The sequence below is a fragment of the Culicoides brevitarsis genome, chromosome 2 (genome assembly GCF_036172545.1).
Source record: "Culicoides brevitarsis isolate CSIRO-B50_1 chromosome 2, AGI_CSIRO_Cbre_v1, whole genome shotgun sequence".
Classification (NCBI taxonomy): domain Eukaryota; kingdom Metazoa; phylum Arthropoda; class Insecta; order Diptera; family Ceratopogonidae; genus Culicoides; species Culicoides brevitarsis.
The window spans coordinates 34,811,116-34,836,420 of NC_087086.1; the positions used below are offsets into that span (position 1 = coordinate 34,811,116).

General features: G+C 32.2%; 5 protein-coding genes across 5 annotated transcripts; 2 read left to right on the forward strand and 3 right to left on the reverse strand.

Annotated features, from left to right (window-relative positions):
• Positions 1–1,251: 1,251 nt before the first annotated feature.
• Positions 1,252–1,905, reverse strand: LOC134831793 (uncharacterized). Its single transcript, XM_063845607.1, has 2 exons — positions 1,771–1,905; positions 1,252–1,704 (listed from the first exon to the last, which is right to left on the reverse strand). Exons 1-2 carry the CDS (start codon positions 1,817–1,819, stop codon positions 1,391–1,393), a joined length of 363 nt encoding a protein of 120 aa, XP_063701677.1. The 5' UTR covers positions 1,820–1,905; the 3' UTR covers positions 1,252–1,390.
• Positions 1,906–2,890: 985 nt separating this feature from the next.
• On the reverse strand, positions 2,891–7,580 carry LOC134829423 (F-box/WD repeat-containing protein 7). Its single transcript, XM_063842483.1, has 6 exons — positions 7,039–7,580; positions 4,986–6,985; positions 4,702–4,927; positions 3,860–4,070; positions 3,624–3,795; positions 2,891–3,566 (listed from the first exon to the last, which is right to left on the reverse strand). Exons 2-6 carry the CDS (start codon positions 6,944–6,946, stop codon positions 3,455–3,457), a joined length of 2,682 nt encoding a protein of 893 aa, XP_063698553.1. The 5' UTR covers positions 6,947–6,985; positions 7,039–7,580; the 3' UTR covers positions 2,891–3,454.
• Positions 7,581–7,938: 358 nt separating this feature from the next.
• Positions 7,939–9,070, reverse strand: LOC134831419 (zinc finger protein 780B-like). The gene is made up of 3 exons (XM_063845146.1): positions 8,874–9,070; positions 8,211–8,817; positions 7,939–8,149 (listed from the first exon to the last, which is right to left on the reverse strand). Exons 1-3 carry the CDS (start codon positions 8,965–8,967, stop codon positions 7,948–7,950), a joined length of 903 nt encoding a protein of 300 aa, XP_063701216.1. The 5' UTR covers positions 8,968–9,070; the 3' UTR covers positions 7,939–7,947.
• Positions 9,071–9,158: 88 nt separating this feature from the next.
• LOC134832608 (exportin-1) lies at positions 9,159–20,598 on the forward strand. The gene is made up of 7 exons (XM_063846691.1): positions 9,159–9,303; positions 9,909–11,886; positions 11,948–12,049; positions 18,325–18,702; positions 18,764–19,096; positions 19,154–19,519; positions 20,439–20,598. Exons 2-7 carry the CDS (start codon positions 10,060–10,062, stop codon positions 20,586–20,588), a joined length of 3,156 nt encoding a protein of 1,051 aa, XP_063702761.1. The 5' UTR covers positions 9,159–9,303; positions 9,909–10,059; the 3' UTR covers positions 20,589–20,598.
• A 1,549-nt stretch (positions 20,599–22,147) lies between these two features.
• Positions 22,148–24,516, forward strand: LOC134829544 (rhomboid-related protein 2). Its single transcript, XM_063842646.1, has 2 exons — positions 22,148–23,306; positions 24,004–24,516. Exons 1-2 carry the CDS (start codon positions 22,423–22,425, stop codon positions 24,302–24,304), a joined length of 1,185 nt encoding a protein of 394 aa, XP_063698716.1. The 5' UTR covers positions 22,148–22,422; the 3' UTR covers positions 24,305–24,516.
• The last annotated feature ends 789 nt before the right edge of the window (positions 24,517–25,305 follow it).

Consider the following 25,305-nt stretch of genomic DNA (forward strand, 5'->3'; position numbering starts at 1 on the left):
TGGGGCACAGCGTTACTGACACACACACGCACACACACACATACACAGACGACAAGTCGAATTTAATACCGCATTTTTTCTTCGAAATGCGGTAAAAATAATAAATCTTACCTTAAGCTTAAGCTGTAGCCTTTAATTTTACTTCTTCTTCATTCATCATCTGAAAATGCGCTCTCGTCTCTCTACATAAAAAATTTCGACAAATTTTTAATAAAATTTTAATTTTCGCTAATATGCACTCCAGTTAAGTAACATTGATTTTTTTCATTATACATTTCTTCGCGAGACCAAAAGAAAGAGAGAAACATAAAAAATAGGAACTGCTTTTCCTCTGCATTTATTAACAACGTCTTTCTCTTTGATTTAATAATAAAAATGAGTTTTTTTTCCTTAAGACTAATATAGGGTCATTAGCAACGGATATTATGTGTGAATGTTAATGATAATCTATCTGGAGTGTTGTACATTATTATATTATTATTGAGATCTCCGCAACACACTCGTCATGACAAACACAAATTTTTCGTGTGTCTCTGTGTGAACAACAACAAAAAAAAACTTTAAATTAAACCATTTCACTTTTCTTTTTATTTAGTTAACGCGCGCAGAGACTTTTACTCTGCGCTGTTGTTGTTGGCGAAGATGAGATAATTATTGGAATGTCCATCGCTCAATTAAAGCGATCAGCAAACATGTTACTTTCATGTCGCTTTTGTGTCGTTCACGAGATTAAATAATCATTAGTGTTCGCACATGACATCGATGACGACATGACAGGTGATTTTAGTCAAAGTCGATGATGCAACAAGAGCATAAATGTACATTAGAAACGTGTTACATCCGTGTTACAAAAACAAAATGTAAGAAGAGATTTCTAAACAAAACGCGAAAATGACATAAATTTGCGGTAAAAACGAAGGACGTTCGCATAAATTTATGTTTGCATTCATTTTATGCAAAAAACAATCGAATTGCGGCGCATTTATGTATGTAAAAACATAAAACGTTCGTAAAAGGCATAAATCGCACAGTAATAATAATATAAAACGTCGAAAATATCAACATCTAACATCTTGTGGTTTTACATGCAATTTTAAGTGGCATGCGTTTTGAATTCATAATAAATTTAAAATTCAATTTAAATGCGTTTCATTCGATTCCCCAACAACGATGATGATGATGGCTCCAAGCCAATTCCAATATTATATATGGTAAATATTTGAGAAACGCAGCAAACAAGTGAAAGGGACTTTATTGCTTCTTTAATGACGTTAGGCAGGTATCTGCGTATTTGATCAAAAATCCAACAAATTCACGGTCAAACGAAGTTCAAGCTAAGGAATTTTCATTCATTCAAGTAATTTGTCATAAATTTTAAATTTCTCGTTATTTATTTTAGACAGTCAATTTTTCCCAACTCGTTCCGTAACTCAATGAGGATATCTTTGTTGATTTTCTTTAGAGCCAGACTCACAACCAAATGGTTGCAATTTATGTAGTTCATGAGGTAACGAATTGCGCCTTCCGTTTCGTCCGTGACATTGCCCATTTTTGGTTGGATTTCGAAGACTTTTTGTTTGTTCGTGGCGGCGCCATTGAAAACTTGGTTCTCGACAGTGACGACATTGGCAATTTTGGAGTATTGAGTTATTATTAGAAGGGTTTTGTTCGAGAATTTGTGGCAGACGATGTCTGTTGGGAGACCTGTTGAAGAAGGAAATTGGTTAAAAAATTGATTTTGAAGGAAGTTGGAGAAGAGTTTGAATTTACCTCCAATTGTGACTTCTTTTATGACGTCAAAAGCGGGATTTTCTGTCATTTTTTGGTGAGTTCTTAAAAAATTTATTGATGAAAAGATGATTTTTATACGGCAATGATCGGCGAAATTTGTTTTGATTCGTCTCTGTTGATGTGTGATAGCTGAAAAAGTGCTTTTGAAGCGATTCAGGTAAGGTATTTTTGAAAATTTGTGTCGATTTATGATTTTTTTTTTGTCTCATTTCAAAATCAATTTTTAATTTTAATTATTTATTTTTAAATTATTTTTTTTTAAATTTTAATTAATTAAAATTTAATTTTAAATTATTTTTTTAATTTTAATTAATTTTTAATTTAAAATTATTTTTTTAATTAATTAATTAATTTTAATTAATTAATTAATTTTTTTTTTAATTTTAATTAATTAAAATTTAATTTTAAATATTTTTTTTAATTTTAATTAATTAAAATTTCAATATTTTCAATAATAATTTTTTCAATATTTAATTTTTATATTAATTTTTATAAAAATTTAATTAAAAATTTTTTTTTCAGATCAAAAAATATTTTTTTAATTTTAATTAATTAAAATTTAATTTTAAAATTATTTTTTATTAATATTTAAAAAAAATTTAAAAAAAAAATTTAATTAAAAAAAAAAAAATTTACAGATCTTACCTTCTTTTTCAGTAAAAAAAAAATATTTCAATTAATCCAAACCAAGCAAAAATATCAAATTTCACTTCAAAAACCACAAATTCCAATTTTTCTCGAAAATCCAAGGCATTTTTTTATTAAAATTGAAATTTTAATTTTTTAAAAAATTAATTCACTCAAAAAAAAAACACTTTAATTTTTATTTATTTTATTTTCGATTCATTTTATCCTTTATTTATTTCACTTTTTTTTTGTATTTTTAGTAATTTTTGATCAATCAGAGATTAGCTATTTTTTTTAATGCAGAATATTTTTTTTTCTTATGTATTTTCTTTTTGTTTTGTAAAATTAAACAAATTTTTTTTTAATTAAAAATAATTTTCCTAAATAATTTCTAAAAGAGCTCCAATTGCGAAAAATTTTGAACAATTTTCTTTTTTTTTTTTGAGTAGCAATTGAAGCGAGTTCGGAGCTTTTCTAAAAAAAAACGATAAAACTAAAACATAGTAACAGTATTATATAGAGGAAAAATAGAGCGAATTAATATTCTAGGTTGTAAAAAAATAACAAGAAAAAATTATATCTAAAAACAAAAAAAGGAGGAAATTTAAACAACAAGAAAATTTTTTAAAATTAGAGAAATATTTAAGAATTATTTTTTTTTTAAAGATTTTTTTTTTAGATCACTTAATTTTTTTTTTGTGTATCATCAACTGTAGTTTTTTTTTTGTTTTGTTTGCAAGAGGTAATTATTATTTATTTTTTATTTTAATATTCTAGCTTGTTAGAGGCGCAGACGAGACGTGACGTGACACGCTCTGCGACAGGTATGTTGATGATTTTTGTATTATTTATTATTATTATTTGTTTTGTAATGTACGATGAGCTATTTTTTCTTTCATTTATAATTAAATGGCAAATTTTTCTACTAAAACCTATTTTTTTTTGTTGTTTGTTACATTTATCCGCATTTTTTTGTAATATTTTTTTTTGTGGTTTTTCTTAATTTTTTTTTGCGTTTCCTTAATCACTACTAACACTATGAGCATTTACTGCATGCTCCTTCCACATCAAAGTCCAATACCATTAATTTCGTTTCTTCAGTTCCGTTGCGTGAGCCGACCGCGCAAATGAGTTTCGTTTGATTGGCCCTGAAATTAATGAAAAATTTAAGAATTTTCTCAAGAAAAGTGATAAAAAGTGCTTACCTTATGCGCCATACGACGCCTCCAGATCCGCCGGAATCCAATGTCACCAAATTCCGGATGAATTCGCCCGTTTTGACGTCCCACAATTTGACGGTGCCGTCGTCGGAGCTCGTAATGACGAATTTGGAATTGAATTGGAGACACGTGACAGCAGATTGGTGTTTGTTGTGACCTGAAATTGCATTAAAAAGTTAGATTTGAGGGATTTTTTTGGAAAATTGAGGGAAAAAACATACCTGACAACGTTTGTAAACACTGTCCTGTAAGAATATCCCAAACTTTGACAGTTGAATCGGCATTTCCTGAGACAAGGATGTTCTGACGCAACTCCATGCCTGACGTGAGACTCTGATGTCCCATGAGGGTGTGTTTGCATTCGCCCGTTTGCGCATCCCACACACGAATTGAGGTATCAAGTGAGCCAGAAACGATGTGAATTCCATCAAACTGTTAAAAAAATAAAAAAAATTAGTTAAGAAGTTTATAAAAAATTATATGAAGAAATGCTCTTTAAAATTTAAATGAAAATTTAAAAAAAAGTTATTTATTTTTTAATTTTTTTTAGGAATTTTAAGCTTGAAATTCATCAAAAGTTATAAAAAAAAGCCTTTGGATGGTTCTCAAGCTTGAAAATTGAAAAATAAAAATTACGTAAAAAATACGTAATTTTCATTTGGAGAGCATATTTGATGGTTTTGAAGCTTGAAATTGATCAAGAGTTATAGAAAATGCCTTTGGATGTCTTTTGGATGGTTCTCAAGCTTGAAAATTGAAAAATAAAAAATACGTAAAAAATACGTAATTTTCATTTTGAAAGTATATTTGATGATTTTGAATATAGACCATGTAACATGTCGAAATGAAAAAGAAAAAATATTTTGAAATTTTTAATTTTTCAACTTTTTGTGTCAAATTTAGTCAAAAAGTGACAAAATATAACAAAAAAATTATCATTTTGTATGTTTTCGAGTCAATTTTTATAACTTTTAGAGCAAAAAATTTTCTTAAATTTCGAAAATTTAAAATTTTAAAGATAAAATTCAAAAAATTTATAAAAAAAAATTAATTTCAAGCTCACCTGAAGAGAATACACGCGATTTGTGTGTCCAGATAACGTGTGCAAACACTCCTGACGCTCGGGATTCCACACTTTTACCATATAATCATAGGCACCGGAGACAACGAGCTTGCCATCGTATTGCACACAACGCACAGCTGCCAAATGCCCCACGAGGACATGCAAACATGCACCATCATTGATATCCCAAACGCGTAACGTTGCGTCTCTTGATCCCGAAACAACCCTAAAAAATCAAAAATTTAAGTTTTTCTCAAAAAAAAATTGAAATAAATCAAATTTACTTGTTCCCATGGAGATGCATGCACCGCACAGTCGACGTATGCCCGTACAACGTATGAAGACATGCGCCCGAATTGGCATCCCACACTTTGAGGGTGCGATCTGTGCTGCCCGAAATGATGATATTATCGGACATTTGCGAGGACCAAACGCCTCCCGTGTGCCCGACGAGCGTTCGGAGACATCTTCCCGTCACGGCAGACCAAACTTTAAGCGTATTATCATCCGACCCGGAAACAATTCGATTTCCGCAGAATTGTAAACAAGTGATCACGTGATCGTCGTGTCCTTTCAAGACTTTTGGGGTTCGGATGGGTCTCGAGCGCCAATTCATCTCGATCGTGTAGTGTCGCATGTAGTAAGCTTTCCAAATTGACGCCATCGCGGGCATATTTCCGACTCTGCCGCGTCTCAAGGGACGATTATCGGCATTTATTTCGTCTAAAATGCCAACTTCCTTGCATTTTGCCTTCCACATGAGATTATCATCCGCCAAATAACGCCAACTGCGACACGTTTGCGCCGCACGTAAAAGATCTTTCGGTCCGAGATACGAAAGTACTTGAAGCGCCAACTCCCGCGGCAACAAGGAGATGAAATCGCGTTGAAATTGCGGCTCAATTACTTTCATGACGTGACGCACTTGCGTGGGCTCACAATGTTCGATCAGTCTATCGAGGGCGAGAAGGCGTTCGGCATTGCTCCATTTTTGGAATTGCAACAACCATTCGGACAACTCGGGCGGCGGATTATCCTTCGTGGGAATCACAGAACGTGGAGTCTTTTTCTCTCCGTAAAACGAACCGGTCGACGTTGGCGTTGTTGTGACGACGGAACACGCACTTGTGCTCGGCGTAAAGCACGCCCGCGGCGAAAATCGATTTTCCAGCACGACACGTTTCCCAGTTCGCATCCCGATACCCAATTCGGCAGTGTGAATGTCCGACGAAGCCGAGCGACATTCGTTAATTTTACGTTTCCGATGATTTTTGGGCGTTTCTGTGATGCGATCGTTCAACAATTCTTCGGAAATGGGATCGGAAGCGGTGTATCCAGATAAATCCACGTCGCGCGACGGCAACTCATCTTCACTACTAAAATGTTCGTCTTCCGTATAATTTTGACATGTACAAACTTCTTCCTCTGAATCGCCCTCGTTGAGCATTTCTTCGTTCTCCCATGCGACAAGCGGTACAACTTGACTGTCCATTGGCACAGAAACGGCTTCGTCGTCGACAAGGGGCGCTTCAGCAACGTTATTGTTGCCATTTGCCGCGTTGGCAGTGATGTTTTGGGCGTCATCCGTGGCACTCGAGGACGATTCTCGTTCGAAAAGTGAACTCGAGCTGCTTGCGGGAAATTCGGCGGAATTGCGACTCGGTTGACGTGATGCTGACGGGGTCGGTGCACTGCTCGGTGATGTATTTTGTGACGTATTTGGCTTGCTGATGGTGGTTTCGGTATTGACGGCAACGGATTTTGTCGTTTTCTCTAAGGCTGGCGTGACATCGGGCGGCGGCAAGATTCTACAAGACGTTCCCTGACTCAGCATTATCGTGTTATTGTCGTCGTCTTCCTCGTTATCGGCATCTGTGGCAGCTTCTTCGTCAATTTGCTGCTGCTGCTGCTCCTCCTCCTCCATGTTTTGATCTCCATCTTGTGCATCAATTTCCGATTGATTGCTTATTGTACTTAAAATATCTAAGTTCAGTCTTTGTTGATTACAATTTTCTGTGTTATTATTAGTATTTAGTGTGGGCGTGAGCGAGACGGCGGTATCTTCGTCGTCGTCCGCCATGCGATCTTCCTCAATACTGCTGGCGCCATCGTTCCCGTTCTCCTCCGAGACGCTTCCCTCTTCGACGATCATGATCCCGTCTTTGGTAGCGATTGCCGAGTCGAGAGACTCTTCGCCGTCGTTGTGATTCCGAGACTCGAAAACATCCTCATGACTCGTCGCCATTGATTTTACCCTCAAACTTGCGAATTTCAGCGATTTTTACTGCAAAAAAAAATTTTTTGATAAAAAATTTTGAAAAAATATTTTAATCTTACCTCAAAAATTCAGGAATCCTTTGTTCGTTCCTCCTTTTTTTTTCTACAAATCAATAATCTCCATCAATTCCACACACACACAACCAAAAATCTGCGTTTTTTCTGTTGCTACACTAAATATTTCCCGTATTTATTCCCTTAAAATTAAGCGTTTCCTTACACGTAACTACCTCTTACAGACTAATTTGCTCCGAATTTGATTAAATTTAAAATATTCCGTATAAAAAATAAGTTTTGGAAAATGAAAGCCAGCAAAAAAATCGTTCTTTATGGGTGAATCGAGATGCCCATTTTTCTTTTTTTTTTTTTAACTATGTTTTATGTTGCACGTACACAATACACACACAGAAGCGAAGGAAAAAAATTGAAATTTTTTGGCCATCAATTTTAAGCACTACGCAATTGAATTTTTCACACGTTTTTCGGTTTGCGGCGAGACGCGAGGGATTTTTTTGCGTTTTACGACGATTAAAATGCGAAAAAGACGCGTCGAAAATGACTTTTCTCGAAATTTGTGTGTCCCTTGTGTTGTGTTGCACCCAAGATTGTGTGCTTTTTGGCGTAGAAAATTATTTACCGTACGACGAAATGAGTGCGTAGCACGTACGACACTCGCTCATTGGGATTTAAAGTGGTTGGAAACGAACGTACGCTACGATTTTTATGAAATTTCTTTAAAAAATTAATTTTTTGTCAAAATTTATCAAGAAAAATTAAATTTTTAATTTTTTTTAAACAGATTTTTAAAGAAAAATTTCGAAAGTTATAGAAATTTCGAGAAATAAAGCCTGAAATTCCGTTACTCCATACCGTACGCCATCCCAAACTTGCTCACTGGGTTTGTTTTCATTCACGCAATTCATTCCCAATGCGAAAGACATCGATTTTTAATACAAATTTATTTACTTTTTAACAGGATTCTAATTTTAATTCTAAAGGGGTGGTTTTGTGCACAGTTTCGATGTGACGATCCTTATTTGACTTTCGGGAAAAGGGTTTTCCGCACTTTTCGCACGGAATTGGGACTCCATGTGCCTCATTTATGTGTCTGGAGAGCTGTTTTTGCAATTTATAGTATTTACCACATTGTTTACAAGTTAATTTTTTGATCCTAAAAAAAAAATTTTCATGAAAAATTAAAAAAATCGAGGTCTAAGGGTTAAAAATCTTACCGAGCGTCACAAATTTTATTGTGTCGATCAAGGGAAAATTTCGAGCCGAGGCATTTGAGACATCGTTGACACTGAAAATTGTTCTTGTTCAAGTCTTGTTTCTCAATTTCCTCGGAATTGACTTCCTCGATGAGCTCAACTTGGTTCATCGACTGAATAAATTCCTCGACAGCGTATTTTTGTTCATCGTGATCGAACACAAGTTGCGTTCTGTCGTCGACAACTTGCTCTTCGATCACCTGATACTCGATGCAATCGTTGTTGGGGTCGTCTTCTTGCTCTAAATAGAGGATTTCATAGACTTGGGTGTCGTCGTCGTTCTCCTCCGGGATTACTTCGTCTTCGTCAATGTCTTCGGGCACTTCTTCCTCGAACTCGGGTTCGATTTCCTCATATTCTTCCGGTAAAATTTCCTCCTCATAAGCTTCTTCGTCGGGTTCCTGTACTTCAAAGGAGTATTCTGTCTTTGTGATTGGCTCGGTTTTGAAGAAACTCGTCTCGGATTTGAGGAAACTCGTATCTGGCGTGCCCGTGGTGCTTATTTCGTGGATCCAAAAGTTGTTTTCTTTGTAGGTTTTGATCCCAACATTTTCCGTGGAGTGATTTTCTGAAAAAAAAATTTTTTAAAGGGAATTTTTAAAAGGAAAAATGACGCCACAGTACCTTTCTCACACTTTCGCAAGTGCTGAACGAACATTTCCGCACGAATTGCTTGATTGCAAACGTTGCAAATTGTGGTTGTGATCGTCCGATTCATCGCGCCGATTATTTTCAGGGCTTAAACGGGGATTTTAACTGCGAGGCGCCACTAAATGTAAACAATGCTGAGGAGCATCGATTTGAAATTCCAATTTTTTTCGCCTTTCTTGCTTCTTGGGCTGCCCCAGTGAGCAAAATCAGGCAAGAATTACGTACGACACGCGAAAACAACCCCAGTGTGCGAGGAAACGGAACGAATAGTGGAACGAGAGCGAGCGTTTTTTTTACCAAAATTCAAAACTAATTTTTTCAATCACAGGTTTTTTCCAATTTACTTACAATTAGTTATGTGAACACTTGGTGCACGCAATTACTGAACGTTGTTTGAATGCGGGTAAACTAATAGTTTTGCGAAAAATTAGCTTTTTTACAGTGAAATCCGTAAAAGACGCAAAGACCACATTCTCATGGAGGGATATTTTCTCGTCAAATATATGAAAAAAAAAAAAAATTTCCTGTATGCGTGTGTGTACGCGTTTTATATGCGCTGTACGGCGACGGCGAAATTTTCCACTCGATATTTTTCGCGAAATTAAGCGGGCAAAATGGCATAAAAACCGCGAAAATTCACTTTTTTCGCCGAAAACGAGCATTTAACATGCAGCGATCGGCAGAAAACGGCAAAATTGGCAACCGCAAGACGAATTTTTAAATTTGCGTCTCTTTTTTTTCGTCAGCGATGTGATGTGATGATTGGAATCGCGCACACAACGTACGACGAGTGTTGACAAAAGGGATTTTTTGTGCGAAAAAGTGACTTTGATGGATGAAATTGAATCTCGCTGAATGAGGATTGCATTTGAATGACTGATTTGCGTCTTTTACTGCACCGAAATTCTCCCGTGAATGTATGATCCGTGCATGACTGAGTCAAAAACACTCAAAATTTCGTTTTTCCTGCCTTATTTCTAATAAATTTTAATTTTTTTCTCTTTTTAGGTGTTTGATTGGTACGAATCTTAGTGAATCTTTGAATAATTGTGAGACAAAAACTCAAAACTTACAAAAACAAAACCTCAGAAGGCAGAAAAAAATCACATTTCATCATCATCTCATCGTTGTGTGAGTGAAAAAAAGCAAAAATTTCATCATGTTACGCGTGGAAGAGGCAAACAAGCTGCTCGACTTCAGTCAAAAGCTGGACATCACACTGCTCGACAACATCGTTGGATGTCTTTACACGAGTCAGGGCGATCAACTGCGTTTAGCGCAAGAAATCCTTACGACGCTGAAGGAGCATCCCGATGCATGGACCCGTGTCGACAGCATCCTGGAGTTTTCGCAAAATCAGCAAACAAAGTACTATGCCTTGCAAATTCTCGAGGAAGTAATTAAAACGCGTTGGAAGATTTTGCCGCGGAACCAGTGTGAAGGCATAAAAAAGTATCTCGTGGGATTGATTATCAAAACTTCGTCAGATGCGGCGACCATGGAAGGGAATAAGGTCTTTTTGAACAAATTAAACATCATTTTGGTGCAAATTTTGAAGCGGGAATGGCCTAAAAACTGGGAGACGTTCATCAGTGACATCGTTGGCGCCTCCAAGACGAACGAGACGTTGTGTCAAAACAACATGATCATCCTGAAATTGCTGAGTGAGGAGGTTTTTGACTTTAGTTCGGGCCAAATTACGCAAACGAAGGCGCGTCACTTGAAAGACACCATGTGCAGCGAATTTTCGCAAGTGTTCCAGTTGTGCCTCTTTGTCTTGGAAAACTCCCTGAATGCGCCGCTAATCTCGGCAACGCTCGAGACACTGCTGAAATTCCTCAATTGGATCCCGCTCGGGTACATTTTCGAGACGAAGCTCATCAACATGCTCGTTTGCAAGTTTTTGACGATACCCATGTTCCGGAATGTCTCGATCAAGTGTTTGTCGGAAGTCGCAGGTCTCCAGCTGGCGAATTACGACACAATTTTCATCAATATGTTCAAACAAACGATGGAACAGTTCGAACAGATGATCCCCGAAGAGACGGATATGAATCAGATTTACATGAATGGCAACGACGACGAGCAGTGTTTCGTGCAAAATTTGGCAATGTTCCTTTGCACGTTCTTGCGGGTGCATGGACCCGTCGTTGAGCGTCGCGATACTGTCGATGCCTTGCAAAAAGCCCTTGTCTACCTCGTGATGATATCCGAAGTCGAAGACGTGGAAATTTTCAAAATTACCCTCGAATATTGGAATAGCTTGGCATGCGACTTGTACAAAGAGACCCCTTATGGCACGCAAAGCACGCGAAAAGCCACCTACACGAAAATCCTCTCGAAAGTGCGGTACATCATGATTTCGCGCATGGCGAAGCCCGAAGAGGTGCTCGTTGTCGAAAACGAAAATGGCGAAGTGGTGCGGGAATTCATGAAGGACACGAACAGCATCAATTTGTACAAAAATATGCGCGAAACGTTGGTTTACTTGACGCATTTGGACTACTTCGATACGGAACGCATCATGACGGAGAAGCTGAACAACCAAGTTAATGGCACAGAATTCTCCTGGAAGAATTTGAATACGCTGTGTTGGGCCATCGGATCCATTTCGGGCGCCTTTTTCGAAGAAGATGAAAAAAGATTCCTCGTTACAGTCATTAAAGACCTCCTTGGGCTGTGCGAACAGAAAAAGGGCAAGGACAACAAAGCAATTATCGCGTCGAACATTATGTATGTCGTGGGACAGTATCCGCGCTTTTTAAGGGCTCATTGGAAGTTCCTCAAGACGGTCGTTAACAAACTTTTTGAGTTTATGCATGAGACACACGATGGCGTACAGGACATGGCATGTGATACTTTCATCAAAATTGCCCTCAAGTGTCGTCGGCATTTCGTTACACTCCAACCCAATGAGGCATGCACCTTCATTGATGAGATTTTGGCAACTATTAGTTCGATTATTTGTGACTTACAGCCGCAACAGGTATTTTTTTTTTTAATTTTTAGCGGGAAATGGGGTTAATTTGATTTTTTTTTTGTTTTAGGTTCATACATTCTACGAGGCAGTTGGGTACATGATTTCCGCGCAAGTTGACCAAGTCGCACAAGATGCTTTGATTGAAAAGTACATGACATTGCCGAATCAGGTGAGATTTTTTTTTTTTTAATTTTTGAGCAATTTTAAACTTAAAACTGAATAAAAAGTCATTCTAAAGATGATTTCCATTCATATTTGATCAATTTTCGAACAAATAAAATTTAGCTCGATTTTATCTCATGCTCACTTAAAATCGAGTTTTTCTCAGCAAGTCAATTTTTCATCGATTTCAAGCCTAAAATTGAATAAAAAGTCATTCTAAAGATGATTTCCATTCATATTTGATCAATTTTCGAACAAATAAAATTTAGCTCGATTTTATCTCATGCTCACTTAAAATCGAGTTTTTCTCAGCAAGTCAATTTTTGATCAATTTCAAGTCTAAAATGGAATAAAAAGTCATTCTAAAGATGATTTCCATTCATATTTGATCAATTTTCGAACAAATAAAATTTAGCTCGATTTTATCTCATGCTCACTTAAAATCGAGTTTTTCTCAGCAAGTCAATTTTTCATCGATTTTTTCTCAGCAAGTCAAGCCTAAATTGAATAAAAAGTCATTCTAAAGATGATTTCCATTCATATTTGATCAATTTTCGAACAAATAAAATTTAGCTCGATTTTATCTCATGCTCACTTAAAATCGAGTTTTTCTCAGCAAGTCGATTTTTGATCGTTTTCAAGCCTAAAATGGAATAAAAAGTCATTTTGAAGATGATTTCCATTCATATTTGATCAATTTTCGAACAAATAAAATTTATCTCGATTTTATTTCATGCTCACTTAAAATCGAGTTTTTCTCAGCAAGTCAATTTTTGATCGTTTTCAAGCCTAAAATGGAATAAAAAGTCATTTTGAAGATGATTTCCATTCATATTTGATCAATTTTCGAACAAATAAAATTTATCTCGATTTTATCTCATGCTCACTTAAAATCGAGTTTTTCTCAAGCAAGTCAATTTTTCATCGATTTTCCTAAAATGCTGAATAAAAAGTCATTCTGAAGATGATTTCCATTCATAATTTCTCAATTTTCGAACAAAGAAAATTTTTCACGATTCTTTCTCATGCTGAATTAAAATCGTGATAAATTTTGCAAGTCAATTTTTGAGCAATTTTAAGCTTGAAACTGAATAAAAAGTCATTCTGAAGATGATTTCCATTCATATTTTCTCAATTTTCGAACAAATAAAATTTTTCACGATTCTTCCTCATGCTGAATTAAAATCGTGATAAATTTTCTCAAAGTCAATTTTTGAGCAATTTTAAGTCATTCAGAAGATGATTTCCATTCATATTTTCTCAATTTTCAAACAAATAAAATTTTTCACGATTCTTCCTCATGCTGAATTAAAATCGTGATAAATTTTGCAAGTCAATTTTTGAGCAATTTCAAGCCTAAAATTGAAAAAAAAGTCATTCTAAAGATGATTTCCATTCATATTTTCTCAATTTTCGAACAAATAAAATTTTTCACGATTTTTCCTCATGCTGAATTAAAATCGTGATAAATTTTGCAATTCAAATAAAATTTTTCACGATTCTTCCTCATGCTGAATTAAAATCGTGATAAATTTTGCAAGTCAATTTTTGATCAATTTTAAGCTTGAAACTGAATAAAAAGTCATTCTGAAGATGATTTCCATTCATATTTTCTCAATTTTCGAACAAATAAAATTTTTCACGATTCTTCCTCATGCTGAATTAAAATCGTGATAATTTTTGCAAGTCAACTTTTGAGCAATTTTAAGCTTGAAACTGAATAAAAAGTCATTCTGAAGATGATTTCCATTCATATTTTCTCAATTTTCGAACAAATAAAATTTAATTCGATTTTACCTCATGCTCACTTAAAATCGAGTTTTTCTCAGCAAGTCAATTTTTGATCGTTTTCAAGCCTAAAATTGAATAAAAAGTCATTCTGAAGATGATTTCCATTCATATTTGATCAATTTTCGAACAAATAAATTTTTTCACGATTTTTTCTCATGCTGAATTAAAATCGTGATAAATTTTGCAAGTCAATTTTTGACCAATTTTAAAGATGATTTCCATTCATATTTTTTCAATTTTCGAACAAATACAATTTTTCACGATTCTTCCTCATGCTAACTTAAAATCGTGAAATTTTTTGCAAGTCAATTTTTGATCAATTTCAAGTCTAAAATGGAATAAAAAGTCATTCTAAAGATGATTTCCATTCATATTTGATCAATTTTCGAACAAATAAATTTTTTCACGATTTTTTCTCATGCTGAATTAAAATCGTGATAAATTTTGCAAGTCAATTTTTGACCAATTTTAAGCTTGAAACTGAATAAAAAGTCAAAAAGTCAATTTTTGATCGATTTCAAGCCTAAAATGAATAAAAAGTCATTCTGAAGATGATTTCCATTCATATTTTCTCAATTTTCGAACAAATAAAATTTTTTATCTTAAATTTTGAAGATGATTTCCATTCATATTTCATCAATTTTCGAATAAATAAAATCTGATTAAAATTTTTCTCGATGCTGAATTAAAATCGTGATAAATTTTGCAAGTCAATTTTTGAGCAATTTCAAACTTGAAACTGAATAAAAAGTCATTCTGAAGATGATTTCCATTCATATTTTCTCAATTTTCGAACAAATAAAATTTAACTCGATTTTTCCTCATGCTCAATTAAAATCGTGATAAATTTTTGCAAGTCAATTTTTGAAGCCTAAAATTGAATAAAAAGTCATTCTGAAGATGATTTCCATTCATATTTTCTCAATTTTCGAACAAATAAAATTTTTCACGATTCTTCCTAATGCTCACTTAAAATCGAGTTTTTCTCAGCAAGTCAATTTTTGATCGATTTCAAGCCTAAAAAATAGTCATTCTGCAGATGATTTCCATTCATATTTTCTCAATTTTCGAACAAATAAAATTTTTCACGATTCTTCCTCATGCTGAATTAAAATCGTGATAATTTTTGCAAGTCAAATAAAATTTTTCACGATTCTTCCTCATGAATTCTTCAAGTCAATTTTTGAGCAATGCTTGAATTAAAAAGTCGTGATAAATTTTTCTCAATTCAATTTTTGATTTTATCTCATGCAATTTTTTCTCAAAGTCTTTTTGAAACTGAATAAAAAGTCATTCTAAAGATGATTTCCATTCATATTTTCTCAATTTTCGAACAAATAAAATTTAACTCGATTTTACCACGATTTTTCCTCATGCTGAATTAAAATCGTGATTTCCAATATTTTGCAAATAAAATTTAACTCGATTTTACCTCATGCTCACTTAAAATCGTCAAGTCAATTTTTGAGCAATTCATTTTGAAGATGATTTCCATTCATATTTGATCAATTTTCGAACAAATAAAATTTTTCACGATTCTTTCTCATGCTGAATTAAAATCGTGATAATTTTTGCAAAGTCAATTTTTGATGCAATTTTCAAGCTTAAAATTTTAAGCTGAATAAAAAGTCATTCTGAAGATGATTTCCATTCATTTTTCAAATAAAATTTTTTGATAATTTTCGCACAAATAAAATTTTTCACGATTCTTCCTCATGCTGAATTAAAATCGTGATAAATTTTGCAAGTCAATTTTTGAGCAATTTTAAGCTTGAAACTGAATAAAAAGTCATTCTGAAGATGATTTCCATTCATATTTGATCAATTTTCGAACAAATAAATTTTTTCACGATTTTTTCTCATGCTGAATTAAAATCGTGATTTTTTCAGCAAGTCAATTTTTCAAGTCATTTTAAGCTTGAAATGAATAAAAAGTCATTCTGAAGATGATTTCCATTCATATTTTCTCAATTTTCGAACAAATAAAATTTAGCTCGATTTTATCTAATGCTCACTTAAAATCGAGTTTTTCTCAGCAAGTCAATTTTTGATCGTTTTCAAGCCTAAAATTAAAAAGTCATTTTGAAACTGAATAAAAAGTCATTTCCATTCATATTTGATCAATTTTCGAACAAATAAAATTTAGCTCGATTTTATCTCATGCTCACTTAAAAAATACGTCGAGTTTTTCTCAGCAAGTCGATTTTTGATCGTGATAATTTTTGCTTCCTCATGCTTTTCATGAATTAAAATCGTGATAAATTTTGCAAGTCAATTTTTGACCAATTTTAAGCTTGAAACTGAATAAAAAGTCATTCTAAAGATGATTTCCATTCATATTTTCTCAATTTTCGAACAAATAAAATTTAGCTCGATTTTATCTAATGCTCACTTAAAATCGAGTTTTTCTCAGCAAGTCAATTTTTGATCAATTTCAAGTCTAAAATGGAATAAAAAGTCATTCTAAAGATGATTTCCATTCATATTTGATCAATTTTCAAATAAAATTTATCTCGATTTTATCTCATGCTCACTTAAAATCGAGTTTTCTCAGCAAGTCAATTTTTGAGCAATTTTAAGCCTAAAATTGAATAAAAAGTCATTCTGAAGATGATTTCCATTCATATTTTGGCAATTTTCGAACAAATAAAATTTATCTCGATTTTATCTCATGCTCACTTAAAATCGAGTTTTTCTCAGCAAGTCAATTTTTGATCAATTTCAAGCCTAAAATGGAATAAAAAGTCATTCTAAAGATGATTTCCATTCATATTTTCTCAATTTTCGAACAAATAAAATTTAGCTCGATTTTATCTCATGCTCACTTAAAATCGAGTTTTTCTCAGCAAGTCAATTTTTGATCGTTTTCAAGCCTAAAATGGAATAAAAAGTCATTTTGAAGATGATTTCCATTCATATTTGATCAATTTTCGAACAAATAAAATTTAACTCGATTTTACCTCATGCTCACTTAAAATCGAGTTTTTCTCAGCAAGTCAATTTTTGATCGTTTTCAAGCCTAAAATGGAATAAAAAGTCATTTTGAAGATGATTTCCATTCATATTTGATCAATTTTCGAACAAATAAAATTTATCTCGATTTTATCTCATGCTCACTTAAAATCGAGTTTTTCTCAGCAAGTCAATTTTTCATCGATTTCAAGCCTAAAATTGAATAAAAAGTTGCTCTGAAGATGATTTCCATTCATAATTTCTCAATTTTCGAACAAATAAAATTTAGCTCGATTTTATCTCATGCTCACTTAAAATCGAGTTTTTTTCAGCAAGTCAATTTTTGATCGTTTTCAAGCCTAAAATGGAATAAAAAGTCATTTTGAAGATGATTTCCATTCATATTTGATCAATTTTCGAACAAATAAAATTTTTCACGATTCTTTCTCATGCTGAATTAAAATCGTGATAATTTTTGCAAGTCAAATAAAATTTTTCACGATTCTTCCTCATGCTGAATTAAAATCGTGATAAATTTTGCAAGTCAATTTTTGAGCAATTTTAAGCTTGAAACTGAATAAAAAGTCATTCTGAAGATGATTTCCATTCATATTTTCTCAATTTTCGAACAAATAAAATTTTTCACGATTCTTTCTCATGCTGAATTAAAATCGTAATAAATTTTGCAAGTCAAATAAAATTTTTCACGATTCTTCCTCATGCTGAATTAAAATCGTGATAATTTTTGCAAGTCAATTTTTGAGCAATTTTAAGCTTGAAACTGAATAAAAAGTCATTCTGAAGATGATTTCCATTCATATTTTCTCAATTTTCGAACAAATAAAATTTTTCACGATTCTTCCTCATGTTGACTTAAAATCGTGATAAATTTTGCAAGTCAAATAAAATTTTTCACGATTCTTCCTCATGCTGAATTAAAATCGTGATAAATTTTGCAAGTCAATTTTTGAGCAATTTTAAGCTTGAAACTGAATAAAAAGTCATTCTGAAGATGATTTCCATTCATATTTTCTCAATTTTCGAACAAATAAAATTTTTCACGATTCTTTCTCATGCTGAATTAAAATCGTGATAATTTTTGCAAGTCAAATAAAATTTTTCACGATTCTTCCTCATGCTGAATTAAAATCGTGATAAATTTTACAAGTCAATTTTTGAGCAATTTTAAGCTTGAAACTGAATAAAAAGTCATTCAGAAGATGATTTCCATTCATATTTTCTCAATTTTCGAACAAATAAAATTTTCCACGATTCTTCCTCATGCTGAATTAAAATCGTGATAAATTTTGCAAGTCAATTTTTGAGCAATTTTAAGCTTGAAACTGAATAAAAAGTCATTCTGAAGATGATTTCCATTCATATTTTCTCAATTTTCGAACAAATAAAATTTAGCTCGATTGACATTTACCTAATTTGAAAGAAAAATAGTCAATTTTGCAACTTTTTTGATTCAAAATTTCTAAAAATGAGACAAAAAACTGATTTTTAATAAAAACTTTTCCATTTTTCTCTTTTCAGGTTTGGGATGGAATAATTTCCCAAGCAACTCACAACGTTGACGCTCTCAAAGACATGGCTGCGGTGAAACCTCTCGGCAGCATATTGAAGACAAATGTTCGTGCATGCCGTGCTTTGGGCCATTCTTACGTCGTACAATTGGGTCGCATTTACTTAGACATGCTGAACGTGTATAAAATCATGTCGGAAAATATCTCGCAAGCGATTGTCGTGAATGGCGTCGCCGTCAACAATCAACCGCTCATCAAGGCAATGCACGTCATTCGCAAAGAGACGTTAACGGTAATCAGCGAGTGGGTTTTACGGTCAAACGATGCGAAAATGGTGATGGATGACTTTGTGCCGCCGTTACTGGATGCTGTGTTGCTCGACTATCAGGTAAAAATTCGCTTGAAATGAAAAAAAAAAAATTTTTAAATGAAATTTTGAATTTTTGAAGCGTACTAAAGTCCCAGCTGCTCGAGAGCCCGCAGTTCTCAGTACTATCGCGACAATTGTCAACAAATTGGAAGGCGCCATCACCGGGGAAGTTCTCAAGATCTTCGATGCTGTCTTCGAGTGCACGCTGGATATGATAAACAAGAATTTCGAGGATTATCCACAACATCGCACGCACTTTTACGAACTTTTGGAGGCCGTGAATGCGCATTGCTTCAACGCATTCTTGAATATTCCGCCGGCACAATTCAAATTGGTCTTTGATTCGATCGTTTGGGCATTCAAGCACACAATGCGCAACGTTGCTGATACCGGTTTGGTCATTTTGTTCCAAGTAAGCTCAATTTTTCGTTGATTTTCGAAGAAATTTCATTAAAAAATATTTTTTTAGATGCTCAAAAACTTCGAAGATCACCCGCAGGCAGCGCAAGGCTTCTATCAGACCTACTTTACGGACATTTTGACACAAGTTTTCTCAGTTGTCACCGATACATCGCACACCGCTGGCATCCAGATGCACGCTACAATTCTCGCCTACATGTTTACGCTGGTAGAACAAAACCGAATCACAATTTCGCTCGGCGCCATACCAGACAACGTACTGTACGTGCAGGAATATGTCGCCTCGTTGCTGCGATCTGCCTTCGGACATCTCACCGATAATCAAATTAAAGTATTTGTCACCGGATTATTCAATCTAGATCAGGATGTTCAAGCATTTAAAGAGCACCTTCGGGACTTTTTGATCCAAATTCGGGTAAGTTTCGGCAAAACTTGTTCTGCATATTCCTTGACTCGACCCGAATTTTAATTGTTTTTGGTTGAGGGATGAATTATGCTAGAGAAAAATTTAGTTTCTGCTGAAATTCGGAGGTTTGATTGAAAATGCAAGCCTGTGTCACAAAGAAACTAAAACAAATTTTAAAAATTTTTGAGGGAAAATGTTTCAATTTTTATCAAATTTCAATTTTTTTTCATTTTAAATTTTATTTTTTATCTTATTTTTATTAATTGTAAACAAAATTAAAAATTTATAAATGATTTTCATGAAAATTTTTTTTTATCGAATTTGTAACGGTCACTTTTTAAATTGACATTTACAAATTTCTGATTGAAAATTCTAAAATTTGTATGAAAAATTAATTTCTTAAAAAAATTTTATCATTTTTACATGTTAAAAATTTAAAATTTCCTTTAAATTTTGAAAAATTAGAACAAAAACTTAAATTTTTTGATGAAAAATCAATTTTCAAATTTTTAACTGTCATTTTTTGAACTGACGTTTGCTCAATTTTTGATTCTAAATGCTAGAAACTAAACTTCTATTGAAATTTTGTCAATTTCGGTTATTGATAAGTTAATTTTTATTATAATTTTGGAAAAAAATATTAATTTAAATTTTTTTTTAGATAACAATAATTTTTTAACGGTCAATTTTTGAATTGACATTTGCTCGAATTTTCTCTTCTGAAATCTAAATTTCATTTAAATTATATTAAATTAAATTTAAATTAAATTTTAAACTTTTTTTTTTAATTTATTTACAAGAAAAATCAAAATTTTATTTAATTAAAAAATTTTTGTTTTATGAAAAAAATTGAAACATTTTCCATGATTGCCCTTGCCTTCAAACAAAAATCAAATTTTAACGAATTTCCTTCAATTTTCAATTTTAGGAGGTAACCGGCGACGACGACTCCGACCTTTACCTGGAAGAACGAGAAGCTGAATTAAAGAAGGCGCAAGAAGAGAAATGTCGCATTCAAATGTCCGTGCCTGGAATTCTCAATCCATACGAAGTACACGAAGAGATGCAAGATGAATAAATGCTGGCGCGTCGTTTCTTAACGTTTAATAACTATATATAGAGTGTAGTAGTTTATACGAAAAAAAAAACAAGAAAAAATATAACTTTACAAGCAGTGAGAGAATGCATTAAAAAAAAAATAACAGAAAATTACAAAAAAAAAAAAGTCTTACAGCGATTCGGAAAAACCACAAACAAAAAATTCTTCAGTAGTGTGTGTGATTTTGCCAGTTTTTATTATTTTAGGAGAAAGAACATGAAGTAAAAATAATAAAAATCACCTTTGTTACTATTATTAAAAAAAAAAGAAAACTAATATTAATTTGAAATAATAATATGATAAAATAAAGAAATACATATGATTGTATCACTAAGATTCGTAAAAAAATACGCGAAAGACTTTTAATTAGCGACCTGGTTAAAAAACTTCCTTTTGAGGTATTTCATCGCGATTACCTTCACCAACATACAATTCTGCGGCCTTGTAGAACCTTTTTCATGTAATCTAATCGGACATAGTGCACAAATAGTTTTGTGTTGTCTTGGGTCAATATGTTTAGGTGAGGTCCATGTTTCAAGAGTCATAAAAATTTTCAACGGAAATTTTTTTAAAATTTTTTTATTAATATTTTTTTGGAAGATTTACACAAATTAGAAAAAAATTAAAAGCATTTTATTAATTTTTTTTTTAATTTTATGGAAAAATCTCTTAAATTTGAACAAAATTAAGATTTTTTTCTAATTTTTAATATTTTTTTTAAATACTTTTTTAAATATTTTTTTTTTTAATTATTTTTAAATATTTTAGAACTTTTTTAAACATTTATATTTGATTTTTAAACAATTTTAAAAATATTTTGAAAATTTTGAGAAAAATTTTTTTCAACATTTTTTTTTTAGAACATTTTTTGAAAATCTAAGAAATTTTTTAAAGCATTTTTTTTAAATTTGATGGATTCTTACATTAATTTTCAAATTTTTCTTAAATTTTTTGAGCAATTTAACAATTTTTGAAACATTTTCTAATTTTTAAAATTTTTTGAATTTTTTAAAAGTTTCTGATTTTTTTTTTTATTTAAGAACATTTTCAGAAGATCTGAGTATAATTTTTGAATATCTGAAAATTTTTCAAAAATTTAAAAAGTTTTCTAATTAATTTTTGAGAATTTAAGAAGATTTTTAAACCTTTTTAGGAATTTTTTAAACAATTTTTTTTTCGCTTTTTACAGTTTGAGAATTTTTGGAATATTTCTATAAATTTTTTTTGTAAGTTTAGAATTTTTTTTTAAATTTTAAATTATTTTTAAATAATTTTTAGAAATTGTAAGCTATATTTCCAATTTTTTTGAAATTATTTTGAAAAATTTATATTTTTAAATATTTTGACAGCATTTCAGTATCAGCATCAAACAGTTTTTTCACAAAATATTTTTCAAAGGGTTTAAGGTATTTTTTTTTATCTGGTTGATTCATCAAGTTTTGCGTAAATTTGCTATCAGTCAACTTCCTTTCGCACTTTGCCGTCGAACTTTGATAGCTCATGACTCAGTTGCAAAGAAACCTTCATCCAATAAACAACTTTTTCAACATTTTTCATTTAAAATATCGAGAAAATTCATAATTTTTTTTTCATTCATCTCCAAAGTAGGTCATCGTCTCTTTCAACGTGGATCGCATCGCATAGAACAAAGTGACAGGTATCGATATGTTTACATTCAGATAACTCTGTGGACGTTTCATTTCACAAGACATGAATCATCTTCGTTACCCGAAATAATTAGCACAAGTTAACCATAAATCGCTCAAAAAATTACTAAAATTACCTCTGAAACAACGAGATCTCACCGTAAAAAATGTCAAAAGGGGGCGAAATTTACCCGCAACTGCCACAAGACATCGAACGCCAGGCTGGAGGCGAAGAAATTCCGCTTCAAACGATAAATGGCACACACCCGAGCAGCGGAAATTCGGCAGAACAAGAGCGTCGTGCCCGATTTCTGCGAATTTTCCAGCAATACGACCGAAATAACGACGGGACGTTGAGTGTTCGTGAAATGAAGCGGCTCATCAAGGACCACGCCTGTCAAAATCTCCCCTCGAACGCGGCACGGAAGATTATGAAGGTCAACGACACGGATCACGATGGTCGCTTGAGTTTCGAGGAATTCTACAAGATGTGCACGGAACGCGATTGGCTCATGAAGGACATGGCAGTGAAATATTGCAAGTTGGTTGTCCCGCGTCGCGATCATCGCACAACCGGGCAAGATATGACGGATGGCGCTTACGAAAGTAGCATGACTTTTTGCCCGCCGCCCTTGACGATGGTCATTTTTTCGATAATCGAGATAATTTTCTTCCTGGTCGACATCATTTCGCTGGAGGAACATCAAAATGGCTTGGATCCGAAGCATTATGGCAAGACGACAGACGGGCCTGCAGCAACTTTGTTCATCTACAACCCTTATAAGCGATACGAGGCATGGCGATTTGTCACTTATATGTTCGTTCATATCGGAATTATGCATTTAATGATGAATCTGATCGTTCAGTTGTTGCTGGGTGTGGCTTTGGAACTCGTGCATCATTGGTGGCGTGTCGCTTTGGTCTATTTGGCGGGAGTTGCAGCAGGATCTATGGGGACATCTATTCACGATCCGAGAATTTTCCTTGCTGGAGCCTCGGGAGGGGTTTATGCCTTGATAACAGCTCATATCGCAACCATCATCATGAATTGGTAAGAAATCCTGTTTGAAAAAATTGACATCATAATATGTATTAAAAAAAAAAGTTAGGGGTGAAAAATATTTTAAATCATAAATCATATTTTTTAAAAAAATTACAAAATTTTTATTTTTTTTTTTTAATTTAAAAAATTTTGAAAAATGAAAATTATTTTAACGCAAATTTTCTTCAACAAAAAAAAATAAATAAATAAATAAAATTAAAATAAATAAAAAAACATAATAAAAAAATAAAAAAATAAAATTAAAAAAATAATTAAAATTTAAATTGAAATAATTAAACATTGTCAATTAAATTAAATAAAAAAAATATTTTTTTTAAATTAATTCTATTTTTTTAAATAATTCTATAATTAAAAAAAATTATTCTGAAATCAAATTTTAAAATTTAAAAAAAAATTGAACTCAAAAAAATTTAGAAAAATGCAAAAAAAAATTCAAAATAATTCAATTTAAAGTATTTAATTGTTTTTAATTTAATAACATTATTTTTTTTTAATTTAAATTATTTTATTTTTTTTTTAAATTTTATTTTATATTTATTTTTTTTCTAAACTAAATTCAAACTTTTTTCAGTAAAAAAAAAAAAATTTTTTTTTTAAATTTTTTTTAAACTTTAAATCAAAAAAATTTTAAACCCTGTTAAAAACTCGTTTTTTCTAATCGTTTTCGTTTTTTTATTTTTTAAAGGAAAGAGATGGAATACGCAATCATCCAGCTGTTTGTTTTTGTCGTTTTTTGCGCCACAGACATCGGAGTCTCAACTTACCGACATTTGACAGCAGAAAATGATAAAATTGGGTACATGGCTCATCTTTGCGGAGGCATCGCTGGGCTTCTTGTCGGTATCGGGGTCTTGCGAAACCTCGAAGAACGTCGATGGGAGCGGAAACTTTGGTGGTGTGCGATGACTTTGTACTTTGCACTCATGTTAAGTGGCGTCGCCGTTCACATTTTCTACCCAGAAATGTTCAAACCATCGAGATACTGAGTGAAATCGAACAAAAAAAATATTCGATGCCTGCATTTAATGTGGCCTTGCTCGCTTTTGAGTGTTTTTTACTTAACATTACAACGCTATTTTAGTATTTTTTATTAGATTTTAAGACAAATGACAATCTACTTTTATCCTCTTATTTCCTTGTGATTCCCAACTTTAGCCATCCTATGTATGTACGTATTTTATTGAAAAAATAAAGACTTTTAAGTGAAATTTAATTTTATACTTTTTTAAAAATATTTTTAGGTAATTTTAAAAATTTTTTAATTATTTTTTTTTTTTTAAAATTTTAAAAATTAATTTTTTTTTTTAATTTTTTAAATTTAATTTTTTTTTTTTTTTTGAATTTTTTTTTTTTAACTTTAAGTTCATTAATTTTTTAATTTAAAAAATATTTTTTTATTTTTTCTAAATTATTTTTTTTTTTTTTTAATTGAAATTTTTTTCCTTTTAAATTATTTTATTTTTGAAAATTTTCTATTTTTTTGTAAAAATTAAAATTTTAAGAAAATTTGTTTTAACCACGTGGTTTCAAATGACAACGATAACTTTTGAATTTCATTTCCGGTCGATGATGACTTCCGGTTAAACCGGAAAAGCGGCAAAAAATGAAAGTAACGAATCGTGACGATGCATTTTTAGTACAAATCCAATTTTTTCCCATTTTTCAAAGAAATTTTGAATAAAAATTTAATAAGAATATTTTTAAATTCAATTTAAATTTAATTTTTATCAAAAAAATTTTAGGTTTCATTGAAATTTCTCTCAAAAATTAAAAAAAATTGAAAATTCAACGGAAATTTTGATTCTCGAACTTGACCCAGTGAACGGGTACGCCAATTTTCGTTCATTTTGTGCACTGGGATGTCGCCCAATCACAGCAAAGTACGTTAAAATCCCGCTTTCTGATTGGATTTCGTCGCAAAGTCGCTTCTCATTGGTTGAAAATTAAAGTTTTGAGCCAATCAGCGTGCAGGAAGAGACGGTAAATG